The sequence below is a fragment of the Notolepis coatsorum genome (genome assembly GCF_963971535.1).
Source record: "Notolepis coatsorum genome assembly, chromosome: 13".
Classification (NCBI taxonomy): domain Eukaryota; kingdom Metazoa; phylum Chordata; class Actinopteri; order Aulopiformes; family Paralepididae; genus Notolepis; species Notolepis coatsorum.
The window spans coordinates 41332686-41352577 of NC_140177.1; the positions used below are offsets into that span (position 1 = coordinate 41332686).

The window sequence follows — 19892 nt, forward strand, 5'->3', positions numbered from 1 at the left end:
CCGCCTGGGGCCTTTCGCTCAGAAAGTCCAGTATCCAGGCGCTCAGAGCGGAGCTCAGACCCAGCTCGATCAGCTTGTCCACCAGTCTGGTGGGGACTATGGTGTTGAACGCTGAGCTGTAGTCAATGAACAACAGTCTCACATAGCCCCCCTTCTGGCGGTCAAGGTGAGAGAGGGTGCTGTGCAGTACTTGGGAGACCGCATCGTCAGTGGACCTGTTTGGCCTGTATGCAAATTGCATGGGGTCCATATCACTGGGGAGGGAGGCACAAATGTGATCCTTGACCAGCCTCTCGAAACATTTCATGGCCACAGAGGTGAGTGCCACCGGTCTGTAGTCATTGAGACATGTTGGGGAGGGTTTCTTTGGTACAGGGATGATGGTAGACATCTTGAAGCAGGCAGGGACCACTGACTCCGCCAGGGATTGATTAAATATGGCGGTGAACACTGGGGCTAGCTGGTTGGCACAGGACTTAAGTATGCGTCCTGTTATACCATCTGGGCCAGCAGCTTTTCTGGTGTTCACCTGCATAAGGCATTGAGGCATCACCAATCTATCACTAAATGAGCTTCGCAGAGCGAAGGCATACAGTTTATTAATTGAACAATGGGTATCGGATCGGTACTCAGTTTGGCCGATACCCAAAGCCCAGGTATCGGTATCGGGACTGAAAAGGTCGTATCGGTGCATCCCTACTATAAATGACAATAAACTCTTTAGATTACACACAACCTTGACCTCACGTCTAAAACGCAATGTCACCATTGCAATCCATGACCCCAAAAACCCATATCCCCATGTTATTGCAACATGGTCTACCGGTATGTCTCTTGAACACCCATTTGGTGCCTGCAGGTGGTTTCTGGGCCCAGAAATAGAACAGGGGGGGTGAAAAATGTCATACAATTTTCTGCAGGCTGAAATTGTAAAGGTCCCAAAACACTAAAAGATACATTTTAGCACAAATATTTTGGTTAGGGCCAATTTACTTGACATTTACACGTGATCTTGGCCTCAAATCCAAAACACATCACCACCGTTGGAATCCTTGACCAAAAGAACATTGCATTCATGTTAAAAAAAACATAATTACACATATCATGGTTTGGCGCTTACTACTGAAATAGTTCTCATGAGTTGTATTATATTTGATAGGATTGATTGATATATTTGATTATATAAGGGAAATTCAATTATGACATTATAGAAATGCATTGCCTGATATTTTATGTAGTTATGTTCTCTTACCAAACATATTTGTTCTCATCACCATTTTAGGTTATATCAGTGGGTCTGATTGCCACACACATATTCCATGATTCATAGTATTCTCATGTAATGTCTAGTCTACCAATGTAATGATGTGTAATGTCTACCAATATAGTGCAATGCCCCAGCTCATTGGCCACAGTTGTCATTTAATGATACTCACCTGTCTGCAATGGACTGCTATGGATATCCAAGTAAATCAATTGTGATTACATAGGTCTACTCAGTGTGCTTGTTACTGTCATTTTCATAAATGAGTCAATTAAACAAGTCTTCCTATGCACGTTTTATAAGTAGACCCTTTCAGGTGTACCATCTTATATATGATGTGCGAGATAAAAATGTTGACAAGTTAACATTTTAAAGATGTTATATTAGTTCTAGAATTCAGAGAAAACTTACACCTGAAAGGTTTAATTGTATAGAAACTATAAAAGACCAAATGCACCTTGACTATATGGAACAGAGTAGTAAAAACACACAAATTGGAGAAGCAGTCAGGGGTTCTGAGATGGGTAGCACATGACAAGAGATTCAAACCAGGGAGGTTAGACCATGGATTCAGAAGGTGGGAGAGGGGGGGGGGGCAACAGCGATATGCAAAATGATAGAGAAGGGGGAAATGCAGACACTACAAAAATTAAAGGAGAAATTTGGACTAGAAAACAGGGACCACTTCAGATATCTACAGGTTAGAGACTACTACAACAAAGAAATAAGGGGGGGCCAAAGACGAAGAACAGAATGGAATAATAAAGATGATAGTATGGGCATACGAAGGGGGGCAAGGAAGAGTAATATCAGCAATATACCGGGCTATAATGAACAGCAAGGGACACACGACCGATTACATAAGGGAGAAATGGGAGAGAGAGCTAGAGATAGAAATAACAGGGAAGGAATGGGGGAACATATGCGAGGTGCAACATTCAACAACAGGATCGAGGATATGGAAAGAGTTTGGATGGAAAAACATAATCAGATTCTTTATAACCCCAGAGCTGAAGGGAAAATATACACCAACACAAAGAGCATGCTGGAGGATATGTGGGAAGGAGGGGGCAAATCACACGCACATATTCTGGGGATGTCAGAAGCTGAAGGGGTATTGGGAGGAGATAGGGGAGGCAATGATCAGAATATTAGGATACGGATTACCACAAACAGGACTGGTGCTTTACTTAGGAGACCTGACACACGAGGGAATACAAGGGGGGGACAAATATTTAATAAAGATAATGTTGATAGCGGCCAGAAAAGCAATAACGAGACTGTGGTACAAGGAAGACCCACCGACAATAGCACAATGGGTAGGAATAGTGGAAGAAATACAGGATATGGAGAGGATAACACACTTGCTGAGGTTACAGGAAGAGAAATTTGGAGAAAGATGGGGTAAGTGGGAGGATTACAAGGGGAACGAAAACGACATCACAGAGGAAGAACCAAATACACCACAAGAGGGCGAAGGGTAAAGGAGGAAAGAGGTTCAAAGAGGGTCTCTGAACCCATGTCACACACTTAATGTTTTCTAATTTCATTTTGGTTTAAGGTATGACAACTGATTTATGTTTTTTATTTGCTTAAGTCAGTATTTTTTATTTTTCGTCTTTTGGATATTAAAATTTTGTATTTATTATTTATGTCTGATTAATAGTGTTGTTGATGTTATTGTATATGTCGTGTTGTTTGTCTATAAATGTTTAATAAAAAAATTTAAGTTTAAAAAAAAATATATATATATATATAAAAGGGTCATCACGTCAGAATACCAGCGTTTGGTGCCAAGCACACTAATAAAATATAAAATATTTATTTATTTTGTAATTGAATTTGTAATCCTTGGTTTTAAACGAAATAATGGTTGGACTGTCCAAGGGGGGTCCTGAGGGGGGGGGAGCGAGCAAGAGCATATGTATGTATTGTATTGTATTGTAATTATTATGTATATATCTTGTAATCTACAGGGCGGCTACGTGGCGTAGTGGGCAAGGCGCTCGCCACGAAATGCTGGAGACGCTGGGCTCGTCAGTTCGAGCCCAGCGCTCCACATTTGCTTTCAGTTTAGCTGGTCGTCCGTACTAATACACATTGGCCGTATTAGGGGGTGGGAAACTGATGGGTGGGGATCGGGCGTTGTGGACAGCGACTCCTACAGGTCGGTTGGTGCGCCTGCGCAGTAGAATCAGGAATCAGGAAGTGTCGGGTCGCAGTCGGTTGTGTGATAGTAAAGGGTTAACCTTCTGTCATGTGGCAGTGAAAGGGTTAACCTTCTGTGTATTGCCGCAGTGAAAGGGTTAACCGTTTGGTAGTGCGGCGGTGAAAGGGTTAATCACTTTACACATGCCACCGACCAGTGTGAAATACCCAGTGGCAGGATACACGCGTCCCGCGTACCTATACCACAACATTCTCATCTCTAAACTCAATAGATATGGTGTTCAGGATATTGCCCTCAAGTGGTTTACTAACTACTTAGACAACAGAGAGCAGTTTGTGTCATCCAATGGATGCTCATCTGTCAAATCAAGGATCCTCTTCGGGGTTCCACAGGGTTCCATTCTGGGCCCTTTATTATTTTAAATTTACATTAATGATTTGGCTATGTCTTGTAATACTCCATTCCATTATTATTTGCGGATGACACCAATCTCTTAGCTACTCATCATGACTTCAAGTCCCTGATTGTATGCATGAATGAGGAACTTGTAATTGTTTCTAACTGGTTTCAATGCAACAAGCTTACTCTAAATGTAAAAAAAATTAACTTCATGGTCTTCTGCAACAAAAATAAGTACTAGCCTAAAGAAGAATCTAAAATATTAATTAATGGAAATTAAATTCTCCAAGTGCCTTTCACTAAATGTTTAGGAGTTACTATAGACGAAGGGTTAAATTGGCATAATCACATTGACAATGTCTGCAAAAAGTCAATGATGATGCTTGGAATTTTGAGAAAGGTCTGCCCCATGATACATCCCTCTGCCCATATAACCTTGTATTATAGCTTTTTATTTCCTTACCTTAACTACTGTAATATAGTCTGGGCTGCAACATATCCATCATATTTTATCAAATTAGTCATAATCCGGAAGAGGTTCCTCAGGATGATTTCCCACTCTACCAGATATGAACCATCTGCACCTGTTCCGCAAATATTCACTATCAATTGACAAACTTAATACCTTTCAAACATGCTCATTCATATTCAAGTTCATTAACAATAGGCAAGATCTTCCTGATACCTTCCATTGTTTCTTCATCTTCTCATCAGAATTTCACTCATATCCAACAAACCATAGCAATAAACTCCACTTACCTTTCTGTCGGACAACTAGCCATCAAATTTAAGTTTAAGTTACTCCTGTATCATCAGTGTTACATCTACTGTTGGTATGACTGCTTGTTTCCTTTTCCTCATTATATACAGTAATGTTATTCTCTTCTTTGCCCTCTTGTACTAAAAAAAATATATATAAAAGAATGTTCTTGTTACTGACACGTGTCAATCTTCCATGTTTTCGCAATAATGTCTGCCTTATGTCTCCGTTCCTGTTTTGTAGTTTATCTTGTAGAGTAGACCATGCTACACATGTAATTCGTTCATATTGTTTATGGACAATGAGATGGGAGTGGAACTTTGTACAAGCCCTTTGGGCTTCGTTCCCTCCTAGCACTGTTTTTTTTTTATAAATAATATGCTAAATAAATAAATAAAAATGTCGACCCTAAAATTTTCTGCAGGCTGAAATTGTAAAGGTCCGAAAACACAGATACATTTTGGTTATATTGTACCACAAGTGACATTTAGTGGCAAAATAAGAGGAATGCAAATTGAGGTGTACGTAGTAAGCTTTTAAATGACATTCAGGGTTCATATTCCATGACTTTTCCCACGATAGTTACATTTCCATGACGGGTCCGTTAGCGTTCACATGTAAAATGTCTTGTTGGACGGCTTCTTTGAATGTCCCAGGCATCGTTTTGGCAAACCACCACCATGACTAAAGTTGTCATCAGAAAATGTCTCATTTGGGTTAACTAGATCGGCTTGCAGCCAATACATTACACACTTTACTGATTTGTACATGTATCATTTCTCTAAACACAATTTTCAAACTTAAAAACCCTGGACAGATTATGAAAAACGTTTTCCAGGGTTTCAATCAAGTGGTGCAAGACTATGGACACAAGCGGACAACTTGATTCTAGACAAGCCCTCCTGGTGATGCATTTACATAAATGAACACACATCAGGCATAAAAAAAAAAACACAGGTTTTAGTTATGGTTGGAATAACTTTTATTTGATCCGTCTGTAAACAAGGTTCTCTATCAATTCATGGCATTTCCCCCACTTTTATTTTGAAAATGCATATTTTTATAATACAGACTGAATTCCAATGCAAAAGAAAGGACAAACCAGCAAGAATTATTAGTTTTAATTCTGTACATATTCCACAAAGCCTGGAGAGTATCATTGATGCCAAAATATCCCTTAGGAAAGTGCCATTAAAAGTTACTCCCTGCTGGGGGCAGCAGATAAAAATCCAACTCACAGTAGCAACAGATCAGATCTATGTTTATGGCACAGGATACACAGTTATTCCTCAGTTTTCACAAGACAACTTACAAATGTTCTTATTCCAACCAACACCATTTTCCATAAATTTTGTGTACACCATTTCTCTTTTTAATATACTGTTAAGTACCGTGCTATGACAGTTTCTGATACACCTTTTATGAGTAGAGCACAAGGCAAGTAATTCCAAGAGGTTGTTGTCCAACTGCTTGGGTTTACAGTAAAATGCATTCAGAGAGAACACAGTTGTCAAATGAGGCTGCCATTTCATCCGTTAATGGGCAAAATGAGCAGTAAACCAATTAGTGTTGAATCATCTAAAGCAGTTAAGTGTTTTACAGTCATCTGAAATATAGTCTAACAATTTACAGTCAAACAAATGAGGCCAACAATCATCCATCACAATGGGCTGAAGCAATTCTGAAAAATCCTTTAAACCGACAATTGGTCCAATGAAAAGAAAAAAAACTCCCAACATGTTTAAACATAGTAGTGTAGGGATGCTATACTGTCAAATTGACAGCACAAAAGAAAAGTGTGTAATTGACCCATCTCAAAACCCACCCGCTTTTCTTGATCCTCCAATCACAGCCATTGCTTCCCTTGGACAAACAAAAGTTTGTAGAGTAAAAACAAGATCGTGATTGGAGGATCAAGAAAAGAGGGCAGGGTTTGAGAGGTCAATTGCTGAAGCCGGCCCGACAGTGGATAAATGCCTGAGCTGTCGCAACGATGGAATGTCCACGGAGACTCCAGGATGTAGTGAAGCGTCATGGGAGGAATATCTAAAACCTCAGCAATGCTGACCTGCCATTACACTAAAAACAATATCCCATGAACACCACGTCAACTTGTTAAGACCACATTCAAATACAACAGCAAAAAGCATGTGATGGAAGATAAAGCAACATAAACATGTGTGCTGCTCGGGGGTATGTGAAAAGGGACAGGACTTTTCAGAGGAAATCGCAAGTTTCTTTAACCCTTTCACCACCACACAACAAAGGGTTAACCCTTTCACTACTACCACACTACAGACGGTTAACTGTCTAGTGTGGTAGTGAAAGGGTTAACATTCTGTAGTGTGGTAGTGAAAGGGTTAATAGTGGCTATGTCAGACATGAAAACAAGGAGGCAGAAGAAAATATGGTTTTGGCTGGAATATCTATGCTTGGGCTGAGGGCAACAAAAAGGTAGAGCTCTGTATGCAAAAAGATATGCATGCAACTTTTAAACCCCGACATGCTTTATGAAAAGGAAGACAACGTGAGCCGGGAATCTCTTGATGCTCAAAAAGCATCACTATGCAAAGCTACCTCCACCATTCCATGTGTACTTCCGCTTAAACATTTGCCAGTTGCTGAGTGAGTGTTTATACAAGGCGAGTCCAAATTTGTTTTACACTTTTTATTATTACACTTGATGATTTTCTCTGTTGCAATCTTTTTTCTTTTCTGGTAAATATACATTTAAACCATTTTGATGGAACATGCCATTAACTGTAGTGTCAAAAATGGTGAGTCAAGTACAATGGTAAAGTGTGGGGTGGGAGATAGGGAGCAAAGAATTTAACAAAAATAAAAACAAAACAAGTGTGTATATATAAAAGTGGGCCTGCTGGGAGAGAGTAATCTTGTATACTGGTACGCTATCTAATCCCGGAAGTACTGTCAACACAATGTGGGCGAGTGAGAGTGAGCTGCTATGTGGATGGATGGGGCGGAGAGAGGCTGCTTTAATATCCAGACTTCCTCAGGTACTCAGCCATGGTAAATGCTTTCTTGTTGAGCTGTCCGCCGTGGACCCCCTCCTTTCCCATGACTACAACCAACGCTGGAGCACACAAGGGGGGGGGGGGAAAGAGAAATGAACAAAACTGAAAAGAGTCTTTCCCGCCCCCTCCCGCTAAGACGGAGGTGGACAAAAAGGTGACTAGGATCTTACCACCACCATTCTTCATTGCTATTAAAAGTTTCTGACACATTCTGACTGCTTTGCAGGAGAAATCTTTAACAGCAATAACTCTTTTCTCTTCTTTTTGTCCCTCAAATTTTTAACTAAGCGAGCTTGACGATACTAGAACCCTGAATCCCTCAAGTATTTTGCCATCGAGTATGCCTTCTTATTCAGTCCGCCTCCATGGACCCCTTCTTTGCCCATTACAAGAACCAAGACTGAAAGAGAAGAAATAAGAGAGAAGAGGAAAAAGGGGGAAAGTTTAGAGAAGTGAAAAGGTTAAAGGGAAAGGCATTCAAAGTAAGGAAAATTAGTCATGAGGAAATGGGACAGTCAATGTCAGAACTATTAGAGGCTGTGTGCAGTCATTGTGGTAATGATGTGCTTAAGGGTAGATCAGCATGCTTGCGTCTGGAAGGGGAAATCCCTCTACTTTAGCCATGCTTTTCAAAGCTACCACTGTCTGTCAGTAAAGAGGCTGATGTTTATGTTAGAAGCTGCAGTGTCCAAGTAGAGATATGTGGGATTATTTATTTCCCCCAGAACCAAGAGATGACTGTTAAAAAAGAAAGAAAAAGAGAGTGCATGCCATTTAAGATAGAGTGAAAGTTCTCCAACTGTAGATGCCATGCCATAGATACAATCTTTCTGCTTCGACAAAATAAAGTCTAAGCCCCTATAGAGGAAACCCAAACTCGGGAAGTAACTCAACATGTGAAACAATGGGTTTATAGACAATCCCAACACATGCATTTCAAGATGGAGCAGGGACACAGACAATTAAGAAGTGGGTGAACAGCAAAGGGAGCAGTGCAGGAGAAAGGAGAGGTCGAAGAGTGCTAGTCCGTGAGGACTACAAAAGTGCTTAGTCTGCGAGGACTACAAAGGAAAGGTCGGAAGAGTGCCTAGTCTGCGAGGACTACAAAAGTGCTACTGCTTACTCTGTTAGGACTACAAAAGCAGGCAAACAGACTAGAGTAGGCAAACCGTGGCTTCTTATGACTGTACTACACGACTATGCAAATCTCCCAAGAGGTTCGCAAGTTGATTTTTTTCCCTCTCCTTTTTTTTAATAAATGGGTATAAATGAGCATCAAAGATGGATTTAAGGAACCACATCCATGAGTTTTGCCTGAAAGCATCATATGATGCAGTGTCTAGAAATTCTATTACGACTTCGTGAGCCACAAGCGTCATGTGACATTACTCATGCCCATGTGACAACGACATTCACGGTTAAGCAAACGCTTGGGCGTGTTATTGCCTCAAATCCATCCTGACAATATTTACCATATAAACAAAAAGTTTGATGCAATGCAAAATAAAAATGACCTCTTTACCTTTTCCAGCCCTTCCTAAAGTTACGTTGTATGTTGGCTCTCCTCCTGTGCTCTTTGTCCTGATGTCCATCGTCCAGTCACCCTCAATCTGGAGGCTGTCTCTTATGACCGAGCACTTCTTTGAGCCCAGGGTAAGACCATTGGTGAAGAAGCTCTGCCTGTCCTTGCCAATAAGTGTGTCAATTTCTTGAGGCTGAAAGACGAGGTATAAGAATAATCAAAATAGGATTAGCATGTTAGTACACAAAAGTGATGTATGGAGACACATTCAATGCAATGATTAGGCCAATCTGCCAAAGACAAAGTGCATGACTGAGGACGTCTCACTCCTTTGTAGTTTAATGGTAGGTATACCGACACGTAGAAATCAGATGTTGAAGATTAACACAAATGCTGAGGGAATGTATTGTTCTTACAAGAAATGTGCTGTTAATTTAATAGATCAATGGATTCCAGTCAATGTACAAGACCAAATGCAGTGTTAAAAATAAGGTAACCCGCCTGTGCCTAGCTGATGATATTCCTTATTAACGAGTGCAATGCTGAATCACTGTATATTACTTGACTTCGTTACTAAAGAACTAGCCAAGTAACGTTAGCATTTAATTTGCCTACAGCAGGAAGTAACGTAGCGTTACAATAAGGCCGGGCCAGTTATAGCGTGTCAGCTTCTGAATGCATTGAAGGCAGTCATTCAGTTAAACGTCTCTTGAAAATATACCATAGCTAGTTATTGTATAAAAGTCACCGATGTATCAGTGGCTAACTAGCCAAACTACAAGCTTAGATAATCAAAGCTGCCGTGCACACAATAGCATCACGCACGCTCGCAGCGCTGCTAGCATGAAGCAGACACAGTCTACTCGCTGGACAGGAATAACGTGTCCAACACCATTCTCCTCCTCGAAATGCTTTGATTCTTCAATGCTTGTGCGACTCTTAATATACTGTATGTTGTCGGACAAGCTATTGGATGTAAAAAGAAAAAAAAAACGCCATCAATGATATCTTCTGTAAGCCGTGTATAAGGTTTACTCCCAAGTCGGTTTCATTTCCAAGGAGTAGTCTGTCTCCCGGGATGGGCGAGCAGACAAGCTTGTTAGCTAGGAGGCTAAGCTAGCAGCTAACAGTTAGCTGGTTTAGCTAGCTAGATCCTGCGAGGTAACGGTAAACGATAGTTTACCGTTCTTCAGTCTTGTGTTAACGTTGGCTTGGATTCAGACACATCGTCCAACCACAACTATTTCACACACAAATCCATTGTATTGTTATTTCTTCTTACCGTTATATTGTTAAAAGTACCACCGGCATGTGCTGCCCAGACGTATTTGGCGTCCGTATAGCCAACAATGGCGCTATCCTGACAGCTGCCGTCGGCCATCAGGTTATCCACGTAGCTTTGCCAAGACATGTTCAAAAAATTTGATGAAATAAAAAGCTCCCTATAGCCTCAGAAATATCTGGTTGCCAAAGACAAGCCGAATTTGGATTGCTAGCAGACTAATTTAGTATCTCCAATTCAAGCCACACTACTTCGACGTTCTCTAACGTCTAGCCTAGGGCAGCAAAGAAAGCCAATGCAATCAGCCTGTGTTGGATTGGGTGTAGTCCTCCGTATCAGATCACTCCGCACAATGAGCTCTCTGGCGCTTTTATGGCAAAGAGGGCGGAGGGATAAAAAGGGACGTGTCGCGCAGCGTCGAGAGCTGCCCTCTCAGAGAATGCCTGTGTGCATCAAAATGTTTAGAAAATTGCAGGTGGTTGATATTAAAATTAGTATTGAATTAACATAATACTGCTTTAACGGTCAGATAGTCTCGATGATGAAATTAAATGAAATAGTGTAGCTGGCGTATTCAATGTAATAATGAGACTGCATTTGAGCATAGCCAAGCCTATTTGTTGAGTTACACATAATAGATCAATCCCTGTTAATTGTATCTGTCAACTCAAGGGGAAAATAAGATAGGCTTACACTTTCTCTTTGCATAATCATCTGAACAAGAAACACAGTGTCAGTGTGTCTCACTCACTCACTCAGTCAGACACACACACACACACACACACACGCACGCATGCACGCACACGCACACGCACACACACACACACACACACACACACACACACACACACACACACACACACACACACACACACACACACACACACACACACCAAGAGATACTGTATATACATTAGCTTACAACATTTAATTGAAGAGGTCAGTCACATTGAAGGACCACTGGTGGAGCAGAGCTTCAATGCACTGACTGCATTAATACCTTTAGTCACCATCTCGCTTAAAATATGTAATAAAGTACTTACCGACCACAGGAAAAAGGTACATTGTACGTTATGTTATAGCCATAAGTAATATACTGATGTACCGAAAATGTACAATGTGTACATATTACAAGTAAGTAATATATTGATGTATTACTATTTACAAATAAGTACATATATTATATATTCACCTCAGCATTCAACACCATCATCCCCTCCAACCTCATCTCCAAACTTGGTGACCTTGTGGAAATCAAGAACCTCAACATTCTGCAACTGGATACTTGACTTCCTAACTAAGAGATTTTAGTTTGTTCACTCCCTGCAATTGAGTCTATTCATCACAAATAGTGCCTGAGGAAGGCACACAGCATTGTCAAGGACACCTCTCATCCCAATCATGGACTGTTTTCCCTTCTCCACTCTGGGAGGCACTATAGGAACCAAGTCAAGCAGACTCAGGAACAGCTTCTTTCTCTCAGCTGTCATCTGAAATGATGTAAACACCATGATAAAATCTGCAAAAAAAATTTCATCAAAGACAAAACTGAGGAAAACAAAAACAAACCCTGTGAACTTTGGAAGTTAGTCAACAACCAACTAGGCTGCAGCAAAAAACTAAAAACCAGATTTACAAACATAAACATAAAGACAGAAAACACTCTCATCACAGACAAGCTGGATATGGCCATATACCTAAACATATTCTTTACAAACATAACCACAACACTGGTTAATAAACTACCCTCTCACTCAGGGCATTTTGGGGTTGGACACATCCTAGCCTATACAAAAACCTAAGGGTCCGCAAGGACGACTTCAAACTTGAAATGCTAACAACAGATGAGGTACTCAAAAAACTGAATGAATGAATGAATGAATGAATGAATGAATGAATGAATGAATGAATGAATGAATGAAAACTTTATTTAACAGATTGCAGAATGGGTACAATACAGTACGGCTCAATTCCTCAATACATACAATTGTTAAGGGGATGCAGACCTGAGAAAGACGTTTGTCTTGTTTCCATCAGGGTCCCCCATCTGAGCGCTCTCCAACCTAACAAGGCCACTGGCCATGACAATATCCCCTCCAAATTCCTCAGAGACTCAGCAGCCGCCATCACCCCAGTCATCACACACATAATAAACCTCTCCATAAAACAGGGACACGTCCCCAAAGACTTCAAAATTGCGAGAGTCACCCCCCTGCACAAAAAACGCAGCAAATTAGACCCAGGCAACTACCGTCCTGTTTCTATTCTTCTTTCATGGAAAAAATAGTCTACGAACAGGTCGAAAAGTACCTTGTGGAAAAAAATCTAATCTACGAATTCCAATCTGGCTTCAGAACATCCCACTCCACTGACACATGCCTTCTATATTTGAATGACCACATCAAACAAGAGGTGAACGCGGGCAAATACTGCAGCATGGTCATGCTGGACCTACAAAAGGCCTTCGACACTGTCAATCACTCCATTCTGATTGACAAGCTAAAAGCAATTTGTTTTGATAGTTTATCAGTGAGCTAGATGCAATCCTACCTGGAGGGGAGAGAACAGATGGTAGAGGTAAACGTAAACGGTACTCTATCCCCCCCCCCCCCTCCCAGTGAGCTGTGGTGTTCCACAAGGAAGCATACTAGGACGTTACTGTTCCTAATTTATGCAAATGACACGTCGTCAGCTTGTGACTGCAACTTGTTCCTGTTCGGGACGACTCAGCCCTGCTCGTCTCTGACAAGAACAAGTTACAGGTTGAAAAAACACTCAGCTCAGAACTCAGCAGAATCTGCACCTGGCTCGCTGATAAGAAACTATCATTACACCTGGGTAAAACAGAGTCCATTCTCTTCGGATCAAATAACAAACTCAGCAAAACCAGTGTTACATTGGGTGAAAATGTTGTCACAAGGAAAGATGAAATTACATACCTGGGTTCCATCCTAGAGGCAAATCTGTCCTGTGACAAAATTACATCCAATGTAATAAGAAAAGTCAACCAACGAACAAGATTCTTGTACCGGATCTCCTCTCTGGTAAACAAGAATACCCTGAAGACTCTAGCAGGAGCACTAATTCAAGGGTACTACGACTATGCTTGCACCTCATGGTACCAAAGCACCTCAAAGGCACTAAAAACTAGATTACAAACATCACAAAACAAACTGGTCAGACTACTGCTTGACCTTACTCCTAAAACCCACCTCACCCCTGCCCATTTTGACAACCTAGGATGGCTTAGAGTAGACGACAGAGTACAGCAACTTGCAATGGGCCTGGTCTACAAGATACACTACACCACTAAGGTACCCATGTACTTGTCGAAATACTTCCCAAAGGTCAGTGAATACCACGACCATAACACCAGAGGGAGTTCCACAAATCATGTTCAACCCAGATTCGGCACAAACAAGGGTCTAAACACGTTTCGCAATTATGCCACATCAATGTGACGCCCTACCCACAACCGTAAAAAAATGTGAATCCCTACCCACCTTCAAAACCGCTCTTAAAGAGCACATACGGAAGGCTGCAATTCGAAACTGGACCTGTAAATGTCCAAACCCCCCCTCCCACCCCCTCCTAATGTAGTTTCCCCCCCCCTCGTATGTATATATTATCTGTTAGGATCTCTGTAGTACTGTATATTTGCATATCTTGTATGTCACAAATGTAACAGTACTGTATACCTTTATGTCATGTATTGTCATAAATGTCATGATATATATCTGTATATCTTTATGGCCCCCGTAAATGTACAAACCCCCCCTCCCACCCACCCCCTCCTAATGTGCAGTTTCCTCCCCCTGGTATGTATATATTTTCTGTTAGGATTTTCTGTTAGGATAACAGTACTGTATATTTGCATATCTTGTATGTCACAAATGTAACAGTACTGTATACCTGTATGTCACGTATGTCAGAAATGTCAAGATATATATCTGTATGTTGCGTATGTCATTAATGTCATTATGAATTGAAAATGGGGGACCCTGATGTAAACAAGATGAAATAAAAGTCTTTCTCTGGTCTGCATCCCCTTAACAATCGTGTGTATTGAGCCGTACTGTATTGTACCCATTCTGCAATCTGTTAATAACGTTTTCAATCAATCAATCAATCAATCCTTGAACTCTGTACCACGATGACAGCCCCCCATACCATGAACTCCATTGCCTATACCCTATGTTACCTATACTGTACAAACTTTGAACTCTGTTGCCTATACTCGATTTATACCTACCTACTGCTTTCACTGTCTATAACTGCTGTAACTGAGGGGTTACAAAACCCTGACTGTATTAAAGATTGTGATAGATTAAACCACTGCTAGGTATGTACTTTAATTACTGGCCATGAGTACATCTAATATATGGTAGACACTCATAATAACACGGCATTGACAAAGAAATATCATTTTGAGGGTATTTATTATTATGCAATAATTGGTTACAGATATGAGAATTAGGGTCGCGCTTGTATGGCGAAGAATAGGCATAAAGTCAGTCAGTAGCATAAGTCACTGGGAATAGAATGATTCCTACGATGGGTACTAGGCTAACGCCGCCTGGCGTATAATGGCAATTATAGAGGGCAACGCTGGTACCGCTTGGAGACAATGGGTTCCTCCCAGAGTTGTAAGGTCTGGAGGAGAGAGGAATGTTCGGATACTCAGTCTGATCAATTGAAGAAGAAGGGGATTCACGTACAGAAGCCAGTCCTTGTAATCCAAAGCTCAGCATCAAAAGCAATAACTGTAATCCAATTGCACGATAGCAACGATGATAGCCAGCTAGCCTCGGTCCATGAGGCCAGCCCGAATGTAGATCCTCACGAGGTTAAATCCAAACGACAGTGGAGATTAACGATGCTCTTCTCCGTGTAATACGTTCCACAATCAATATAATCCAACCAATACTGGTTCTGCAATCGCCGCCGTCGGTTCTCCTGTGCACATGTCCAGTAGGTTCTCCGACTAGGCCTCCTCGTGTGCTGGTACCAATGTATTTAGTCCACGCGCACTGGCTAAGGTCCACTAGCTAAACGAACGAACCGCTGGGTAATGCTACACACGAATGAACTGTGGTTGGCACGATACACAATAAATTAACAACTATTTACTTCACATTAAGTTAAGTCGAACTTGACGTTACTGCATTAAATCTGACACTTTACTATTCAATTCGCACATGGTTCTCGACGCTCTGTTAGACGCACTGCTGCTCACTTCACTGTTACCGAACTTGATGAACAGCTACTTAGACGAACACTGCTGCTGTTCGCACCTGCGCCGTATATATACTTAAGTGGCTATCTAGTGCCAAACCTCAGTTCTCGTCTCGAATCAATACGCTGTCTCCGGGCATGTTACGACATGCCCGGGCTCGCCTTTGAACCTGACTTTGGGGGCTTGCGGTCTGGCGCCGATGGCGTTATCCAATAAGGAAAGCGAATATTACTATGATTCGAACGCAGGCTTAAAGGGATATACCGTGTATATATAAATAATATACAATGTATATAAAACAATAAATGTAGATTCTCAGCTTTAATCTGGCCCTTCACAACAGCCGCCTCCTAATTAGTCCGCACCTAATTAGTTAAGGGAGACAGATTAATAGTCCAGTCAACTGCTCAATATCTGTTGTGAGGAGTAGGGCAATCTACAAAGTCAGTGGGTCATGGTCGTCATCAGGGGAGTCAGGGATCTCCGGCAACTCTATCAGCCTCGCCACGGGTCGGGTGTAGGTCCGCCCTTGGACTATGACTTCTGCCGCTCTGACCTTCCCATCGGCACCAGTGATCACTTTGCTTACGCGGCCGGCCGGCCACATAGCTCGGGGTAGTGACTGGTCTATGATCATAACGACTGTGTCCACTTTCAGGTTGTCTCTGTCCTTTACCCACTTCTGACGGGCTTGAGGGACGGTAGGTAGTGGAGGAGGAAACTGTTCCAAAACTGGTCAGCCAATACTTGACTGTATCTCCACATTCTTCGGCCGTTCGCTTCTTTAGGTCTGTACACCGCATGTGGAAGGGCAGGGTCCAGCCGCCCCATCAAGAGAGAATTTGGGGTGACTGGGTCGAAGTCTGCTACATCACTTGAGACGTAACCGAGGGGCTTCGAGTTCAATACGCCCTCGATCTCCGTGAGGACTGTCGTGAGGACTTCTTCCGCCACGGTCTGGGCCCCAAGCACGGCGTACAGAGCTGTCTTTATAGAACGAACTTCTCTTTCCCAGGTTCCCCCGAAATGAGGGGCGTTCGGGGGGTTGAACTGGAATTCGACCTGACAGGGAGTGAGGTGGGTCTTAAGTTCTGGGCCCATGGCCTGGAAACTCTCTCTCAGCTCTCTTTCTCCGCCTTTGAAGTTTGTCCCTTGATCAGACAATAACGCAGACGGTTTTCCTTTTCTTGATATAAATCTCCGGAAGGACATGAGGAATGAATCCGTACTCATGGTCTGAAGGAGTTCTATATGCACAGCTCGTGTGGTCATACACTTGTATACAATGCCCCACCTCTTTTCTGTCCCTCTTCCTTTCTTGACGTAGAGCAGGCCGAAGCAGTCCACGCCCGTGGAGTGAAAGGGCTTCTCGCCGAGTCGGAGGCGGCAGGGAGGCAGGTCGGCCATCATAGGTATACTGGGCTGTGCTCGCCACTTGCGACAGTCTAGACAAGTCCGTTGGAAGCGACGTACTGCTTCTCTCCCTTGCAGTATCCAGTAACGGCGTCGGATCTCAGTGAAGACTCTCTCTGCCCCAGCGTGGTGCACATCCTCGTCGTACTTCTTTATGATAAGCTCGGTGACCTTGTGTCGGCTGTTGAGGACGATAGGATACTTGACGTCATCCGTTAAGTCCGGGGCCCGTCGCAGACGACCACCCACCCTGATGAGGTCATGGGTGTCGAGCTCGGGGGCCAAGGTGAGCAGTCGGCTGTCTGAAGGGATTGGCTTTTTTCCCTGCAGGCAGTCTAGCTCATCTGGAAATGAGTCTCTTTGGGCTCGCTGTAGCAGAAGGAGTTCTGCCTCTGCGTAGTTCAATGCGTCAATGTCTGTGGTGGGGGGGACCTCAGGGTGGTGCCACAAGAATGTCTTTATCTGAGCACTCTCAAAGGTTAAGCAGTCGTCTATGTTAGGGTCCGTGGGGGCTGGGACTTGCGTCAGCCCGCAGAACATAGACTTCTTGATCTCTGCCTCCTCTTGACTAGCCTCCCGTGGTGTGGGGGTAGGCCACTCCTCCTCCGGGAGCTTGAGGGACTCAGGACCGTCACTGTAGATGTTGGGACGTGTGAGGTCGTCTAGAGACATCCCCCGTGTGATGACATCTGCTGGGTTTTGCTTGGTGTCAACGTACCTCCAGCACGCTGATCCTACCAAGTCTTGAATCTCTCCAGGTGGAAGCTAGGTGGTCGGGTATGGGGTCGTCCCAGCCCTGCTCCTTGTCCCACAGTTCTCGCACGAGCATCTTCGCCCGAGTGGTGTAAGGTAGGATACACCCCAGCGGGTCGTATTGGCTTGCGAGTGTTCTGTATACGCTCCGTCGAGTGGTCGGTAGAGGGGTCGACCTTCCCTGCTCCTGGATCAGGGGTGTGTGCTTATAATGGAGCGAGTCTGTTTTGAAGCGCCAGACGAGGCCCAATGTCATTTCCTGTGCTTCACCTGGGGTGGTCGCCATCCAGGTCTCGCTGCTTGCTGCCTTTGTCTCTGGGGAGAGGCTGCGAAGTACTTGAGGGTCACTGCTGGCCCACTGCCTAAGGTCGAAGCCGCCTTTGATCAGGGAGGCTCGGAGCTTAAGTAGGATGGCTTCGGCTTCTTCTGGCGTTGATACGCTTTGTAGACAGTTGTCCACGTAGAAACTCCTCTCTACGCTTTGTCTGACCTCCTCGTCAGCTCCAGGGTCTTCGTTCACGTGCTTTTGTAGTGCGAACGTAGCACAGCATGGGCTGCATGTGGTGCCGAAGGGGAGGACCTCCCATTGATAGATGGAGGGTTGTTCATCGTTGATCCTCTCTCTCCACAGGAACCGCAGCAGGGGCTTGTCCTCCTCCATCAGTCGCACCTGCAGGAACATCCCTTTGATGTCGCCGCTGATGGCCACCTTGTCTTGGCGGAAACGTAGTAGTACGCCGAGGAGGGAGGGGCCGAGTGTCGGGCCGGGCAAGAGCAATTTATTCAGGTTCTGTAGTCCGATCTGGTAGCTGCAGTTGAATACAATGCGGTTCTTGCCGTTGTGGTGGACCTTGTGGTGGGGCACGTACCAGGATTCGGTCGTCTGGTCTGCCTCTTGATTGTCAATTTTCTTAATATGTCCTGCTGTGATCAGTTTGTCGATCTCAGCGCGGTATACAGTGGCTTGAGTGGGGTCCTTTGCTAGACGCCGCTCGGTGTTCAGTAGATAGCGTTCTGTCGCTTCTTTTGAGGCGTGGAGGGTGGGCATCCCCTCTCGCCTCAAGAGTGGAGTTGCGTATCTCATCACTCCGTCGACCTCGACCCTCTTTGTCTTCTGCTCAAGGAGAGCTATGGCATACGTGTCTTCCTTTGAACGAACTAGTTTCTTTTCGTTCTTAAAGGGCATCGAGTCTAATGTCCATAGTCTCTCGACGTGCTGCAAGAGGGTGGTGTCGTCTTCGCTTATCCTCGTGTAGAGGCAGCGGGTGGCTGTCGGTCGGTTGGAAGACCCGGAGAGGGGGCCTTGTAGCGTCCAACCCAGGCGGGTCTTGACCGCTGCTGGGCAGCCTCTGGGCCCGATGTGGACCTGGTCCGTTGGGACGATGAGGTGTGCGTGGTCGGATCCTATGAGCAGGGTCGGGGTGGCGCCGTCGATGAGCGGTATAGGTAGTTGACGTAGGTGCACGTATTTCTCCGTCAGCTGTGTGATGGGGTAGGTATAACGTGACAGACCTATGTCATGGCTTGTGAAGGCGTTAGTGATGCTGTACCGCTTCTCGGGCTGCTCGACCGCTGCTATTGTGAAGGAGACGTTTTCACCCTTTATGGTCTTTAGGTCTTAATAATAATAATAATGGATTGGATTTATATAGCGCTCTTCTCTGACTGACTGTTGCTCTGACTCAGAGCGCTTCACAGAGTCCATTATTCGTTCATACACAGTCATACCGGTGGTGGTAAGCTACAATTGCAGCCAGAGCTGCCCCGAGGCAGACTCACGGAAGCGTGGCGAATAATCAACGCCTACGGCCCCTCCGACCACCACCAACATTCATTCACATGCATACACATTCATACAAGGCAAGTAGGTTAAGTGTCTTGCCCAAGGACACAACGGCAATGGGATGGACATGGGCTTGCCGAATAGTATGGATTGTCATTGTTTCTTCGGTACCCCGCAGGCCCAACTGGGCTGCGGCGGAAGCGAGGAGGAGAGTCTTTTCCGACCCATCGTCGAGGACGGCGTAAGTGTCCAGGACCTTGTCCTCGTAGCTTAGG

The 19892-nt window shown here is 43.8% G+C and overlaps 1 protein-coding gene across 1 annotated transcript; it reads right to left on the reverse strand.

Annotated features, from left to right (window-relative positions):
* Window positions 1–5115: 5115 nt before the first annotated feature.
* Window positions 5116–10772, reverse strand: LOC311239697 (profilin-2-like). The gene is made up of 3 exons (XM_084328106.1): window positions 10433–10772; window positions 9151–9343; window positions 5116–7687 (listed from the first exon to the last, which is right to left on the reverse strand). The coding sequence occupies exons 1-3, from the start codon at window positions 10559–10561 to the stop codon at window positions 7590–7592; spliced, it is 420 nt and encodes a 139-aa protein (XP_084184232.1). The 5' UTR covers window positions 10562–10772; the 3' UTR covers window positions 5116–7589.
* Between the last annotated feature and the right edge of the window lie 9120 nt (window positions 10773–19892).

Coding starts and splice junctions, on each gene's coding strand:
- LOC311239697 (XM_084328106.1), bottom strand. CDS start 10,561: ATGTCTTGGCAAAGCTACGTGGATAACCTGATGGCCGACGGCAGCTGT. Junction 9,344..10,432: donor GTACTTTTAACAATATAACG/GTAAGAAGAAAT, acceptor CTCGTCTTTCAG/CCTCAAGAAATTGACACACT. Junction 7,688..9,150: donor TTTAGGAAGGGCTGGAAAAG/GTAAAGAGGTCA, acceptor TGTGTGCTCCAG/CGTTGGTTGTAGTCATGGGA.